We start from the raw sequence: 15128 nt of genomic DNA, 5'->3' as shown, positions 1-15128 counted from the left end.
GCGTGTTTTGCGTACAACTAATACGGCTACTGGGTATCGGCCAATCGGGCCCAAGCCATCCACTGAACCACTGTTTCCCAGTGATCCATAACTGTTTGACTGTGATTCGCACTATGAAGCCAAGACAAGAGACAGACAGAAACAATCATAACGCATCATAACAATCAGGGAAGCAATCATTACTAACGCTGGCCATTGACGCAACACAGGGCAGCAGGGCTTAACCAGGCCCAAGCCACCCCCTCCCGACCACCGTCGCAGCGCTAATCTCTTCCTCTAAGCCGTTCTAAGACCTGTCAATCTGAGAAGTTTTATTACCTTTGCCTAATTCAATTACGGCGATCACTTGCCATCCGCAACTATCGTTCTTAGCTCTATAAATATGATACAACGATACGATGGCCAGATTGAGTCGCTCAGTACCCTCGATCTCAGATAGTGACACCAGTGCCGAAGAGTTTTAACTACATTCCATTCCAACGAGTCTGTGCGTGTGTTTGCGTCCCTCTGCTCCCCCGCGAAGACGAACGAACTGCACCATCACCATGATGGACCATAGACCTGTGGGCATCTTCGGTCCAAAGAGCCCACAAGCACTGACCTGGACGATCTCGGTGGCAAATTTGACCGTGGTGGACAAAGTGCCCCCAGAGATGCTCCATCTCGTTGACACGTACTGGTATCAGTTTCCGCCGTTGGAGACAAAGTGGCACGCGGCACTGGCCACCACCATTGGACTGCTGGCGCTCATCTCCATCGTGGGAAACGGATGCGTAATTTTGATCTTCTCCTCGACCAAAGGCCTCCGCACGCCATCGAACCTGATGGTGATCAATCTGGCTTTCGCCGATTTCATGATGATGTTTACGATGGCACCACCGCTTATCATTAACTCCTACCACGAGACGTGGGTGTTCGGTCCGCTCATGTGCGAAATATACGGAATGTTCGGTTCACTGTCGGGCTGCGTTTCCATCTGGAGCATGACGATGATCGCCTTCGATCGGTACACCGTGATCGTGAAGGGCTTGTCCGCCAAACCGCTCACGTACGTCGGTTCGGTGATGCGCATCCTGTTCGTTTGGGCAAACTCGCTTGTCTGGACGCTGGCTCCACTGTTTGGCTGGAATCGCTACGTACCGGAAGGCAACATGAGTGCTTGCGGTACGGACTATCTCTCGAAGGATTGGATCAGCGTGTCCTACATCTACGCGTATTCCGTGTTCGTGTACTGGTTGCCATTGCTGCTCATCATCTACTGCTATACCTACATTCTAAAGGTAAGGGATGCTGCCGTCAAACTCCAAATAACTTTGGGCTAAACTTGCTATTCTTTCCCGGTCCAGGCTGTTTCTGCCCACGAACGGAATATGCGGGAGCAAGCGAAAAAAATGAATGTGGCCTCCCTGCGGTCATCGGATGCGTCCAAAACGAATGCAGAAATTAAGCTGGCCAAAGTAGCACTCGTCACCATCACGCTCTGGTTCATGGCCTGGACACCGTATCTCGTCATTAACTACGCCGGCATAATCGATTCCAGCCCCATCAGCCCGCTCCAAACGATTTGGGGCTCGGTATTTGCCAAGGCGAATGCCGTCTACAATCCGATAGTGTACGGCATTAGTCATCCCAAATATAGGGCCGCTCTGTACAAGCGCTTCCCCGCGCTGCAACTGCGTAAGGAGAACGCTACCGATCAGAACTCCGTAGCCTCCTGTACGACTGCTGCCGATCAATGCGAAACCTAAGCCAATCTCTGGCAGGTCAATGGAAAGAAGGCCACCTGCATCATCATGGCTGGGAAGGGTCAGCGAAATAAAATTCTTAAATGGTTTGAAATTCATTGTGATAATGTTGTGAACATGCAGTATTTACAAGCACTACGCTAAAATTTGACAAATAAATTACATAAAATTCATGTGTTCTACACCGCGACTGCTGATTGATTTGGTTCGTTTAATATTCGGTCTTGTCTCTAGGAACAAAAAAGGCTCCTTTATGTCGTTGATGTGACAGTCCCCGTGGTACAATCGTCATAACGAACGAATCAATAGCAAGCCCGTCATGATGAGTTCATGTCTCCAATGGACCAGCCTCCCGTAGCACAAGGATTGACTATCTAGCTGCTGCGTGGCAATGGATTAATTGTCGAAAGCCGCCGGTATGTCCGCGTAGGAAGGTTACGCCAAATAGAAGAAGAATTAAATCGTTAATTTTAGTAATTAAAATTTGTCTTTACTGTAGTACCATGATGCAAAATTGAATAGTATCACGGTACCATTCAGCTAAGGTACAAATCCATTTAGGCATTGTATTATACGCGTAGAACGTTACGCTAAGTAGAAGAAGAAGTCGAAGCACAACCCCGTCATAGGTGTTCAAGTTCCGAAAGAACCAAGGACGACCCCTACGTAGGAAGAACTTTCCTACTATACTATAGGTACACCAATTAGTCAGAATAAGAGTTGAGATTTGCAACGGATTTTTATGAACTATTCCCGAGGAATTAAAACAAATAAAAGCAAAAAAATAATCAAAAATACCACTAGAGAAGTTAGAAAAATAATGATAATGAAAGTTTAAATACAGACCCTTTATGTAATTGCACAGTGTTATCAAAATATCATAAACGAAACCAATATATTGTACCACTACTACTACTACTACTACTACTACTACTACTACTACTACTACTACTACTACTACTATTAAAATTACAAAATAATTTCGAAGACGAAACCATTAAATATTGATATCTCTTTAACACCAACGATCAACGTGATCATCTCGGCCTACTTAATGGACAGGGTTTCTCTTCTTCTTTTGCACAACAACCGTTCGCAGTCAAGGCCTACCTAAACCACTTGTGAGTGAGCTTGGCTTTTAGTGACTTAATGATTTACCCCCATAGTAGGACAGTCAGTTCGTCCCATTGTATGGGGGCAAGGTCCATTTGGGACTTGAACCCATGAAAGGCATGTTGGTAAATCGTTCGAGTGGACGACTGTACCACGAGACCGGCGAAAAGAACAGCTCACACTTGCTAAATTTCCGTCTCAAGATGATAAATAGTAGCCCTTGCGATGAATCCTGGTATTAGCAAACAGTGAAATGCTTGTTTAAATTAATGTTTTTCAGAATTTATCCCACGTTTTCCCCCAAACAAAAAAATTAAACAACTTTATTGCAATTACAATCGTATCACTGAATGTTATCATTTGTCCATTTTGTTCCAAAAAATCCATTATTCTTACGTTTAGAATGCTCTTTGCTGGTACTGTCAGAACAGGGTGCACTTTTCGGCCATCAATTTAGCAGCCGAAAGTTTCTGAAACGCTATGTGTTATGTGGAACACGTGCATTGCCAATTCCTCGAAGCGGCTATGCACATTGCAAGCACAATTCAATTTCCCGTGACGTATAATCCGTCGCTCGTGCTAGGCACCGGCCCATCGGCAACACCACGAAGCGCATAAGCTGCCAGAAGCACCAAAACTGGACGAAATTATTACGTTAAGGATTAGCGTTTTCCAAATTATGAATACGTGTGGCAGTGTGTTCGCGGTACTGCCGTTCCAAAACAAAAAAAACCCGCCACAAAAAAGGGAACTAATCAAATTAGTACAGCGCGGTCTGCCCAATTTTTCGCGCTATAAAAGCTTGCCGCACCCGGCAGAAGGACGAGTTGTTCCTTGGTACAACACCGGTGATCAGTTGAGTAGAGTTCTCAAGTAGCTACAGGAAGCTTGGAGTAGTTCGCCCTGAAAAGCGATTTTCTTCAGCTCATCCCAAACACCCAGTGAACAGTGTACGGTGTGGCCCAACCACGCTAGTCAGTGGACAATCGCACGCCTTTGTGTCTTGTTGTAGGAAACTGTCAGCGCAGAGAAACCGAGATGGCAGCCTTCGCAGAGCCGCACTTCAGCGCCTGGACGCAGACGGTCGTCAGCAATGTCACCGTCGTCGATAAGGTACCGCCAGAGATGCTCCACATGGTGGACGCTCACTGGTACCAGTTCCCGCCCATGAACCCGCTGTGGCACTCGATCCTGGGCTTTGCCATCTTTGTCCTTGGCGTCGTTTCCATCATCGGCAACGGTTGCGTTATCTACATCTTCACCAATACCAAGGCACTCCGAACCCCCTCCAACCTGCTGGTGGTCAATCTGGCCTTCTCCGATTTCCTGATGATGTTTACCATGGCCCCTCCGATGGTGATCAACTGCTGGCACGAGACCTGGGTCTTTGGCCCGTTCGCCTGCGAGCTCTACGCCATGCTTGGATCGCTGTTCGGCTGTGCCTCGATCTGGACCATGACTATGATTGCCTTTGACCGTTACAACGTCATCGTGAAGGGTCTCGCCGGCAAGCCGATGACCAACAACGGTGCCCTGCTGCGCATTCTGGGCATCTGGGCGTTCTCTCTGCTCTGGACGTTGGCTCCTCTGTTCGGATGGAACCGATACGTGCCGGAGGGCAACATGACCGCTTGCGGAACTGACTATCTGTCGCAGGATTTCACCAGCCGATCATACATTCTGATCTACTCTGGCTTCGTGTACTACCTGCCTCTGTTCAGCATCATCTACTCGTACATCTACATCATCCAGGTAAGGGCACGGAGCAGGATTAAGCAAGATACAGTCACCGCCACCGCACAACACACACATTACACGCGACTTACACTCCTCTTTCCTACCCATCTAGGCTGTATCGGCCCACGAGAAGAACATGCGCGAGCAGGCCAAGAAGATGAACGTCGCCTCGCTGCGCTCGCAGGAAGCCCAGAACACCAGCACCGAGATGAAGCTGGCCAAGGTCGCCCTGGTCACCATCTCGCTCTGGTTCATGGCCTGGACGCCGTATCTGGTCATCAACTACACCGGAATCTTCAAGGCTGCCCCGATCAGCCCGCTGGCCACCATCTGGGGCTCGCTGTTCGCCAAGGCCAATGCCGTCTACAACCCGATCGTGTACGGCATCAGCCATCCGAAGTACCGTGCTGCCCTGTACCAGAAGTTCCCGTCGCTGTCCTGCCAGGACAACAGCGACGATGGACAGTCGGTTGCATCGGCTGCCACCGGTGTTTCGGAGGAAAAGCCAGCGGCCTAAACCGGTTCGGTGGCGATAGGGGCGGCTTGCGACAGCCTTGCAAAGAGAAATACGGACCTCATCTTACGCTGACGTTGAACTACTTCAAACGCAAAATTTGTATTTTCTTTTTGAATGCAAATTTTATTTAATTAATAAAAGCTCTAGAATCAATACGCAATGTTTGTGTGTTTGTGTGTGATGTCTTTTGTTTGTCTAGGCCACTCACCCACCAATACCATTAGCGCTACAAAACATTCCCGCGATTGTAGAAAAATCCCAGCAAAATCCCCGGGGAAGGGGGAAATTATTCAAACAACCAGCAGCGCTGGCCTGAAAGCTTCCCCGTTTGGTCAATAAAATGCCAACGTTTACGATTGCACACTGGCCGTGCACGCCGTGCCCAACAACACATGCAAACGTGGCGCACTGTAAAATCCCAGAATTCAGATCAACTAACTAGCAATGATCGCGATCGACGAGCGATCGTGCCCGTTTTGTACGGTGTGCTTTCGCGTGGGACAGTCGCGCGTAACCTGCCCATCCATGAAGTCCGTTCCAGAACCGTGTCACCCACAAAACGGAACTTTTTCTGCGTCCATTCAGTTTGTTGATCTGTTTCATTTAGCCTTTGTTGATTTTTCTTCGCTTTCAAAAAGTCTAAAAATAACGAACAATAGTACAGTAGCAGCAAAAACGCGTTCGCCTGCGTCACGGAATTGAGTGAATAAAATATTATACCGGTTCGCACCATGGTGGAAGCAAGGTGAGTGTGTGTAATGCTTAGCGAGAGGAAAATTCCACGCCAGACGGTTATATACATACTGTGTTGGTTGGGTTTTGCATGACGGGGTCCATACGAAATACCGCCAAAGTTCAAAAGCGACATGCGCAGAAAACGTTTAAACCGACTGGAAAGCTCGTTTGAATGGATAATGGACACATTTTACAATCGTAGTGAGATCTTTCGCTTCTTAACTGTAAATTATTGAAATAAACTCAAAACAAAATATAGTCAACTCAATCCCATGTATGAAAAGAGCTTCATACCCACGAACAGCATGTTGTTAGGCCGTTAATTAACGGTTATATTAAAAGGTAGACTGATTTTGATTTCAAACCTCCCTACTGACTAGGACCAGAATAGGTAAATAGATAAAAATTAAATGTAAACTCAAACACCGTAGCAAAATCTGTGGAAACTGACATCGGTTAGCAGAAAAAGTGATTCATATCGTTTCATATCGATCGAGATTGTTTAAAAAAGCGCTTCTAAACAGTCAGACCGTATCACTAGAAAATCCATTTGACAACTAGCAGTGTTTTCGGAATGTACAGAATCTTTGATGAGTGTAATAAAATCGAAAAAATATAGTAATAGAACCAGGTAAACACAAATGAAGATCGCAACTTGCTGCGCTTACCTCACTCTTTGCACGAGTTACCACGGTTTCCCTATTTACACCTTCACCCGGAACGGCTCGCTAATCGATCGTACACACAAATTTGTCCACCCTATCCCCTATCTCCTGTCCCCCCTCCCTGCATTGAGCGACCCTGTAAGCGATCTATTGGCCGATCGATCGTTTGGGCAATAGCAAACTGGTGTTAACCGATTCGCAAAACTTCCGCAGCGACAGCAGTTGCCGAAAGCAGCAGCAGCAGCAGCAGCAGCACCAGTCGACTCACAGTGCCGACGATCGTACCGAGCGAACGTTCACCAAACTATCGCAAACCGTCGCGAAGCTGCTCCGGGTCGAGGTGGAAATCCAACAGAACCGCAAACCCAGCGCGTGCTGCTCGCACCATCGCAAGCAGCGCAGCAAAAGGAAGCGCAAACGAACGAAGGTGGTGTTTACTGGGGAAAAGTTTGAAGATCCCGATCCCTACCAGCTGGCCGTGCGGAAAACCAACTATGGCAAACGCAAGGAGAAGCTAAAGTTTGTCGGCGAACAGTTCCAAGATCCCGATCCGTACGGGTTGGCCATCCGCAAGACGAGCACCGCGAGCAGCTGCACCAGCGATCATCATCGCGAGCTATCACAGCAGTATCGTACGCAGCTGGCCGAAACGCATCCCGCGACCGTGTTCTCGCCCATCGATTACATAAAACGCGACGTAAAGTGTATTGCGGAAATGCCCGACGATGAGACGGTGGCGTATGACCGTTGCGCGGATGTGTCCAAGCAGGCGGAACCAGCACCGGCTGCGGGATGGAAACCTCTGCTAGCGCAGGCCTGTGCTGTGGGTGCGAAAAATGTGCTACTGCTGGGGTATGGCATGACGTTGGGCTTCCCTACGATAGTAATTCCCGCCATTCAGGGTGGCGATGGGCGCGAGCCCGCCCTCGAGCGGGACGTTACGCTGAGCCGGGAGCAGATTTCGTGGCTAAGTTCCATCAACTTGATCTGTGTGCCGTTGGGCAGCATTTTTTCCGGCATGCTCGCCCAACCGATTGGCCGACGGCGCGCAATGCAGGTACGTACGGACGGGATCGCTTCGACCGGCTGTTCACAAGCCGTGGCTAATGCTAGCAGCGCTCTTTTCCTCCTCCACCGTAGCTCATTAACATCCCCATCTTCGTCGCCTGGCTGCTGTTCCATTACGCTAGTGATGTAACGTTCCTGTACGTAGGACTCGCACTGGCCGGCCTTAGTGGAGGGCTCGGTGAAGCTCCTGTGCTGACGTACGTCGCTGAGATTACGGAACCTCGGTACCGGGGTATGCTGGCCGCTACCGGTTCCACCTGCGTCATATTGGGCGTTTTGCTCGAGTTTCTCATGGGCAGCTTCATGAAGTGGCGCACGGTCGCACTGATCAGTGCCGTCGTGCCCGTACTGGCCGTGGTGGCGCTATGTTTCATCCCAGAGAGTCCCGTTTGGCTGGCCAGCAAGGGACGACTCGAGGATTCAAAGGCAGCCCTTGCTTGGCTACGCGGCTGGACATCGAAAGAACAGGTAAGCAGGATTGCACGATCGCACCAGAGTCCGGGGTACGTTCATTAGCCGCTTCCTTGTGCCGCAGGTTGCGCACGAGTTCGAGGAGATAGAGCGTCAAATGGCAACGGACGCGGAACTGCAGAAGGATTTCACGATCGTGGATAAGGCGCGGCTCTACACGCAGCGGGCCTTCCTGCAACCGTTCGGTATTATTTTGCTGTGTTTCTTCATCGGACACTTTTCCGGCATGACGACACTTCAAACCTACGCCGTCCAGGTAGGTGGCCTTAACCATTTTTTAGCATCTTTCAAAGGTTACCCTCACGCACTACACTAACGCCCCACCATCCCTGTATGTTGACATTCTCAATTAGATCTTTCACACTCTGAAAGCGCCCATCAACAAATATTACGCGACTTGTCTGCTGGGACTGACCGAGCTGATTGGGACACTGTTCTGCGTGTTTCTGGTGCACCGTACCGGCAAGCGACCGCTCGTGTTCATCTCGACTATTGGATGTGCCATCTGCTTCTTCGGAGCGGCCAGCTATGCCTACTTTCTGAACGACATCCCTGGTGCCGCCGTACAAAACGTGGTTGCAAATGTGTCCTCCATCAAGGCGGACATCACGGTCATACCATTGCAGTCCAAAGAGGTAATAGCGGAGTGGCATCGTAACAGCACGGTGCACCCGCCGATCAATCTAACGCAGATCGAAACGCAATTAGCCAACAGCAACGCATCCTTGCGTGCAGAAGCGATCAACGGCACAGCCAACCATACGCTGGACAGTGGCATTGTGTATGCCGCGCAGAGCTTCACCAACTACTACCTTAATGATAGCCTGAACGATCCAATTAACATCACGATCAGTTACGGAGAGTACGTTAAATCCGCTATCCCGAGAGAAGTGTTCGTGCCGTTGCCGCACGTGAACAAGAACAAGTACGTCTGGATCCCGCTGACCCTGCTGCTCGGCAGTGCCTTTCTGACGCATATTGGCATTCGATTGATACCGTGGATACTGATAGGAGAGCTCTTTGCGCCGAACGTGCGCAGCGGTGGGTCCGGGCTGGCCGGCGGCATAGCGTACATCTTCGGGTTTATCGCCAACAAGACGTTCCTCAAGATGCTGGCTGTATTCACCTTACCGGGGACCTTTTGGATCTACTCGCTAGTAACGATCGTCGGAGCCATGATCCTTTACAAAGTGCTTCCCGAAACGGAGGGCAAATCGCTGCAGGAGATTGAAACGTACTTTCTGGCGGGCAAAAAAACGTCCACGACAATAGACCAAGAAGCGCCTGTACCACCCCGGCTGGGGCCAAAGGTTTCCACTGCCAGCATGCACCCGGTGCCGCCACCGATCCCACCAAAACCCTACCCCTTGAAGGATGATATCGATCGGGCACGACGTATCTCACTGGTGCCACGACAAATGTCCCAATCGTCGCGAAACACGACCGCATCCGACTTCTCGCGTGCATCGTTCAATTCTCAACACTCTCACAACCATTCTGGAATGAGTCGCAACTCGTCATGGACCTCCTATACGCTGGAAGACACGCACGATCATGCCCATCCGGTGCAGGTGTTTAGGAAAATATCCGACTCAATTCCTACCGTTGAAGCCGTTGAATCACAGCACAGCATGACGCAGCCGCAACCATCAAGAAATCAAGTGTCATCGCACGTCCTTCCTGTCGTGAGCGCCGTTGGCCCAAAGCCGGAGCGAAAGGTATCTAGCGGAAAGCAAACGTTGCATGTAAACGCCGATTTAAAGCACCCGGTTCACAAAACCCAACCAATGACTCGCCCAGTCCGTGCACGAGCAAAACGGCCACCCCCATCACATCAGTTCGATTTCCAAGGTTCCGAAAGTAACAAAAAGTTTGAAGAATTTCTTCACCGCTATCAGGATAAAGCGCATGACTCGCACGCGCAAGCGAATCGTCCTGTGCGTCACGTAACTAGCGCACACGATCTTAAAGCTCTCGGGAAGGAGTCTCAGCCCAGTATTGGCGCAATTGCTGCTGCGAATGGTGGCGGGGCCGGTATATTGACGGATCGCAAACTTTTCAACAGCACCACCAAGCTGTCCTCCTCGTGTGCCGGAGAAGGCGTAGAACATCATGTCGCTCGCGAAGCTGGACTCAGCAATGCCGGATTTCATTTAAGCTCAAGTGACGAATCGACGGATATGTAGCACAGATGGATTACATTTTCCGATTTCGATCTAATTTATGCAGCTGGAGAAGCTTTACTGTAGTAATTTGTTATTATTCGATTCGATCTAATTTATGCAGCTGGAGAAGTTTTACTGTAGTAATGTGTATAGTATTTGTATTTGGATTGTTTTATTACCTTACACTCATTGCACATTCGCTGTACAGTCGCAGTTCTTGGTTCGCAGGTTCGCCTATTCGTACTCACACAAATGTCCACACCGCGGACACTTGGAGTTGTTTGCAAACCAATGCTTCATATGCTCCAGATGGCCTCCATGCGAGCATCCCTGGCACCAGGCGTACAGGCCGCGAACGACCCCATTGCAAACGCTGCACTTCGAGCTTTGAGTAGACTTACAGCGTGCGCAATACCATCCCACCGATCCAACCAGTTGCTTCGAACATTGGCCACAGCTCGTGTACATGGTCGTCGACTGCTGGTTCATCTCCGACACCGATCGGATCCAGCTGATGTTGATCACCTGCGATGCCTCGTTCCAGAGCTGATGCCGGTGAAGCAGCTCGATGTACGACAGCAGCCAGTTCTCCTGGAAGCTCTCGTCTATCTGCAAGCTATGTCTGCGCTCCCCGAGTGCCATTAGAATGCAGGACGATGTCTGCACGTCACCGATTTCCGTCTGCAACGTCAAACAGTCAGCCAGCACCTGGTGCGGTTCCCAGATCGGCGGGGATGGGTTGTGGTCGGAGATTTTTAGGAAGGTCGGCGCCGTATTCGGTGGTGGTGAAGTTTCGAGCGATTTTTCAGCCATTAGATGCTTGCGAGGCTGCGTTTGATGCAACTCGTGCGCGTTCATTAGATTCGACGATGGGAAGGTGTAGTCTTTCACCAGGTCGTGCGGACCGGTGTAAAGAAATCCATCCCGAAAGCCTTTTATACAGTCGACCGAATCGAACGTTAGCTCCGTCTCGCCGAACACGAAATCGCACTTGTCCGGTTCAATGTCCACCGATAGCAGCTGCCCCAAGCCGTGCGTTTCGTGGGCGGTTTTGCTGTTTGCAAACTCGAGGAAATCGTCAGTGCTGCTGTTATTTGCGACATTTGCCGGGCCAGTGCTGGGGCCGCTACCCATCGCCCGATCTTCGCTTCGTCCCGTGCTCGATTGGTTGGAGTTTTGCGCCATCAGACGACCGCTGCCATGAGCTATTGCGTTCGAATTGCGTTGCTCCAGCTTCATGTTGGCGATGGAACTGTACGCGTACAGTTGGCTAATAAAATTCCACAGAAAGCTAACATTCGATTTGCCATACTTTTTCGCAACTGCCGCATTGTGGCTACAAATCTCCGCCAGAGACGCACCGGTCAGAATGTACTCTTTGGCGCATCCCTTCAGTGCCAGGTAGTCCTTTAGGAGCGATGTTTTGGTCATGTCCTTCGCATTCACGTTGATAGTTTTGGTCGAAAAGTTGGACAGATTCGATTTGGCCAGATGGAACTGTTCCGCCGACGGAGGCGTTTTTTGACGCGAACCCAACAGGGCCGTTCCCTGGCTAAGCAAGCTGGAGGGCGGTGGCGGCGGAATAAGCTTCATCTCGTACGCGTACAGCAAATCGCCCTTGTAGTTAAAGTTGGCCCCTTGCGGATTAGCCTTCATTGCCGGCCGTGCCGCATCCTTGAATACGTGCTTAAATATCGTCGAGTCCTTGCTGGTGGACAGTAGCACGTGCCGATCGTTACCCTTGAACGCTATGCCTGTGGTAACATTCGAATGCTCGTTAAACGAAGCATACGGAATGTACGGTCGGCGAAGGTCCCAGATGTAGATGCTGTTGTCGACCACCAACGCACAGCTTGCAATGTGAAACATCTTGTCCGGACGCCATCGTATCCTGCCAACCACCGCGATCGTATGTATAGTGTACTCGAGGGAAACGTTTTTCGCACTTTCGTGCGATGAGTTCTTGGGGTTCGTGTTCCAAACTTTGATCTGCTTATCGCGGCTTCCCGTCGCCAGCCAGGACTGATTCGGATGCCAATCGCAGGTGTAGATTGGTCCACTGTGGGCCGTAAACTGGGCCGTGCATCGGTCATTCCGGCGGATGTCCCACAGCTGTACCGTGCCGTTCTCGGACACAGCAGCAAACGTGTTGGGCGCATGCGGACTGAACTTTACGTCCCGCACGCTTTCCGAATTGCTGAAGTACGTGTTGATGGCCGATTTGTCCGTGCGCAGATCGAAACACTTGATGGTGCCATCTTGCGATCCGGATATCAAAAGATTTGCTTCCGTTCCGTGGAAAGCCACCGAGTGCGCCGTACGCTCGTGCTCATTGTACACTAGCAGCTGCTTTTGGCGACCGAAACGCGACAAGTCCCACACCGACACGACACCATTCGTTGCCGCGGTTGCGAGTATGTTTGAATCCAGCGCACTCCATGCCACATCGTTGGAGGAGTAGCTTAGATTTTGGTTCTTCCCGCCACGCATATTACATACCTCCGTGAATCCATCGTTTTCGATCGAGAACACCTTCAGTACTGGAATGCACAAGTTAAATAGGTTTAATATCTGGCTCCCCGCAAACCATTGCACGGGATCTTCCGCCTCCTATACTCACAGCTACGGCCTGCTACGGCGATTTGAGTGCATTCTCTGTTCAACGCCAAAGCATTGGCGTGTCCGTCTTGGCATATGCGAATGGAACATGTTTTAACATCCCCCATTTTTGTGCTACACACATGAAACTATTTATACGCAAGCTTATCAAAATTCGTCGATAAGCACCAAGAAAATTCACACAGTGGTTTGTTATTGTTTCGTTTCTTTTCCAATTGGCAATCGTCGCTCTGTGGCAGATGACAGCTGTTTGCGCCTTTTTAACTGTCAGTTGCCAGTGGCAGGCGAATATTTGTTTGTGCATTGCGTTTTCTGACCGGCTACAGAAAAGTGCTCCCTTTGCAAAAGCGTTCTTCAGCTGGAAAATCATGGCAAACGAGGCCGAAGACCACCTAATTGCCATAAGATTGCAACAGCAGTTTGACAAAGAATCGATCGACATAAGTTCTGGCGAGGATGATGAGTTAAAAGTCGATTCTATTGAACGGGATCGTCTGCTGGCGGTGCAACTTCAAGCGCAGTACCAAGCCGAATCCGTTGATTTGCTTTCCGATAGCGATGACGATGTTATATTACAAGCCACAGCTGCATCCGCAGATACACCAAAACAAAAGCCAAAACAATCATCCACCGTGCAAAGCGGAATCAACTATGTACACACTGTTCAGGAGCCACAACTTTTTAAGGCAAAGGTAAAGAACCGGTCAACACGTTTGTGCCCGTGTTGTAATGATTTTAAATCTTTCAGACCTCGGATCTGAACAGCAACGAATATTTCATAGACGAGCTGCAGATTTACGTGGACATGGAGAACAACTTTGAGTGGAAATTCATCGATGTGCTGCTGCCCGACATTCGAGCGATTTTTAACAAATTCGATGCACTGTTCTTTCAGTCTCGATTACAGAAGAAAAAAATTGACATTATGTGGTCCGACGCAATGGGCAACTCACTCACGAACAGGAATTTCAATGACGATCAAGGCAGATATTTAATCGCACTGAACGGACCACTGCTTACATTACGGCCCCGTATCGAAATCATCAGTATAATTCTTGTATGTGTAAGCTATTCCGTTTATCCGCACTGGATTAACACTTTTTCGTCATATTTTAGCATGAAATGATACACGCCTTGCTTAAAATAGACGGTATCAAAGAACCCAACAATGGACATGGTGGAAACTTCCGTAAAATCATGACATTCCTCAACAGAATGCTGCAGACGAATATTTCCTTTAACCACAAACTACACAACACGAGTCTGACCTGCAGGAACGAGTGGTATCGCTGCACGGGTATCTGCCACAACTATGGGCCCTTCTTTGGGATTGTGCGCTCGACTGAGGGCCCTCCTGGATTACAAAATGAGTGGTGGAAAGAGCATGCCGATAGCTGTGGCGGAACGTTTTATAAAATTTATGAAATGAGCAAAATAGCTAACGGTGAAGTATGCACGCGCTATGCCGTCAACGTGAGGTATATGCTTCCGAAGCCCGAGAACATTCGCTGCAGGTTCAAAACGAAACTGCCCCCCAAGGAGTCGATCGATTTAACGTGCGATGTACCAAAAGTAATTTCCACCACCATCCTCGATACAGTTGTCCTTGATAACGAGGAGTCTGCTGAAACATCCGCTAGTACAGCCACCGCGGATACGTTCATCGCACAGTTTGAGCGGACAATCGCGTTCACGCGTGATGCATACGAGATGCAGTGTCCAATTTGTCAGGAACGAATTAAACGTAAACTGTTCGCTAACCACATCGACGGTTGCAAAGGCACCGTACGAGTGGTGCAATGGAAAAAGTCTTCTACCGGAACTATCGTGCAAAATGGATTACTGGAACTGAAATCGACGCCTGGATTGCAACAGCCGTCCAGTTCGGTTCGCAAACCACGTCATTTTTCAGCTTCTGCACAATCTTCCTCATCATCCTTCGCCAACTACCAACAAGCCAAACGAAAGCGCTTCGGTTGAAGAAAAATACTCACATCCTGTTCAAAATACAAAATAGGATTTAAAAAACAAACGCGCACACGTACAACAGTGTCAGCTGTATTCTGTTTAACAAATACCGCCATTCAGCTGATCCGATCCAACGTTCGACCATCTCAGGAATAAACTATTGTTTAATTTATTAAATATATTCGATTGGTTACGGTCAAATACCAATCCATTCGAATGAAATTATACACAGATTTGTTCATTTGCTCGCTCATTCCGTTTATTTGATGGGCTTTATTTATGTTAGCTCAAATTTTACCCGATTCTCGATTTTTTTCTTTTTTGA

The 15128-nt window shown here is 49.2% G+C and overlaps 5 protein-coding genes across 5 annotated transcripts; 4 read left to right on the top strand and 1 right to left on the bottom strand.

Moving 5' to 3' along the window:
- Positions 1-1964, top strand: LOC120948942 (ceropsin-like). Its single transcript, XM_040365822.2, has 2 exons — positions 1-1280; positions 1347-1964. Exons 1-2 carry the CDS (start codon positions 546-548, stop codon positions 1746-1748), a joined length of 1137 nt encoding a protein of 378 aa, XP_040221756.2. The 5' UTR covers positions 1-545; the 3' UTR covers positions 1749-1964.
- A 1706-nt stretch (positions 1965-3670) lies between these two features.
- LOC120948943 (opsin-1-like) lies at positions 3671-5272 on the top strand. The gene is made up of 2 exons (XM_040365823.2): positions 3671-4610; positions 4708-5272. The coding sequence occupies exons 1-2, from the start codon at positions 3897-3899 to the stop codon at positions 5110-5112; spliced, it is 1119 nt and encodes a 372-aa protein (XP_040221757.1). The 5' UTR covers positions 3671-3896; the 3' UTR covers positions 5113-5272.
- LOC120948936 (uncharacterized) lies at positions 5243-10299 on the top strand. The gene is made up of 5 exons (XM_040365815.2): positions 5243-5857; positions 6726-7569; positions 7653-8048; positions 8116-8307; positions 8405-10299. Exons 1-5 carry the CDS (start codon positions 5844-5846, stop codon positions 10235-10237), a joined length of 3279 nt encoding a protein of 1092 aa, XP_040221749.2. The 5' UTR covers positions 5243-5843; the 3' UTR covers positions 10238-10299.
- A 65-nt stretch (positions 10300-10364) lies between these two features.
- LOC120948938 (GATOR complex protein WDR24) lies at positions 10365-12944 on the bottom strand. The gene is made up of 2 exons (XM_040365817.2): positions 12837-12944; positions 10365-12756 (listed from the first exon to the last, which is right to left on the bottom strand). Exons 1-2 carry the CDS (start codon positions 12940-12942, stop codon positions 10451-10453), a joined length of 2412 nt encoding a protein of 803 aa, XP_040221751.2. The 5' UTR covers positions 12943-12944; the 3' UTR covers positions 10365-10450.
- Positions 12945-13074: 130 nt separating this feature from the next.
- Positions 13075-14984, top strand: LOC120948940 (uncharacterized). The gene is made up of 3 exons (XM_040365818.2): positions 13075-13527; positions 13584-13892; positions 13952-14984. The coding sequence occupies exons 1-3, from the start codon at positions 13075-13077 to the stop codon at positions 14813-14815; spliced, it is 1626 nt and encodes a 541-aa protein (XP_040221752.2). The 3' UTR covers positions 14816-14984.
- The last annotated feature ends 144 nt before the right edge of the window (positions 14985-15128 follow it).

This window comes from Anopheles coluzzii, chromosome 2 (assembly GCF_943734685.1).
Source record: "Anopheles coluzzii chromosome 2, AcolN3, whole genome shotgun sequence".
Taxonomy (NCBI): Eukaryota; Metazoa; Arthropoda; class Insecta; order Diptera; family Culicidae; genus Anopheles; species Anopheles coluzzii.
The sequence above is the reverse complement of the archived record's forward strand: the minus strand, read 5'-3'. Positions and strand labels throughout refer to the sequence as shown.

What these genes read in the sequence shown, in the direction of transcription:
- LOC120948942 (XM_040365822.2), top strand. Translation starts at nt 546, where the DNA reads ATGATGGACCATAGACCTGTGGGCATCTTCGGTCCAAAGAGCCCACAA. An exon ending in GCTATACCTACATTCTAAAG is followed by an intron (nt 1,281 to 1,346) that starts GTAAGGGATGCT and finishes TTCCCGGTCCAG; the next exon opens with GCTGTTTCTGCCCACGAACG.
- LOC120948943 (XM_040365823.2), top strand. Translation starts at nt 3,897, where the DNA reads ATGGCAGCCTTCGCAGAGCCGCACTTCAGCGCCTGGACGCAGACGGTC. An exon ending in CGTACATCTACATCATCCAG is followed by an intron (nt 4,611 to 4,707) that starts GTAAGGGCACGG and finishes CTACCCATCTAG; the next exon opens with GCTGTATCGGCCCACGAGAA.
- LOC120948936 (XM_040365815.2), top strand. An exon ending in GCCGACGGCGCGCAATGCAG is followed by an intron (nt 7,570 to 7,652) that starts GTACGTACGGAC and finishes CCTCCACCGTAG; the next exon opens with CTCATTAACATCCCCATCTT. An exon ending in TTCAAACCTACGCCGTCCAG is followed by an intron (nt 8,308 to 8,404) that starts GTAGGTGGCCTT and finishes ATTCTCAATTAG; the next exon opens with ATCTTTCACACTCTGAAAGC.
- LOC120948938 (XM_040365817.2), bottom strand. Translation starts at nt 12,942, where the DNA reads ATGGGGGATGTTAAAACATGTTCCATTCGCATATGCCAAGACGGACAC. An exon ending in CGCCGTAGCAGGCCGTAGCT is followed by an intron (nt 12,757 to 12,836) that starts GTGAGTATAGGA and finishes TGTGCATTCCAG; the next exon opens with TACTGAAGGTGTTCTCGATC.
- LOC120948940 (XM_040365818.2), top strand. Translation starts at nt 13,075, where the DNA reads ATGACAGCTGTTTGCGCCTTTTTAACTGTCAGTTGCCAGTGGCAGGCG. An exon ending in CACAACTTTTTAAGGCAAAG is followed by an intron (nt 13,528 to 13,583) that starts GTAAAGAACCGG and finishes TAAATCTTTCAG; the next exon opens with ACCTCGGATCTGAACAGCAA. An exon ending in AAATCATCAGTATAATTCTT is followed by an intron (nt 13,893 to 13,951) that starts GTATGTGTAAGC and finishes GTCATATTTTAG; the next exon opens with CATGAAATGATACACGCCTT.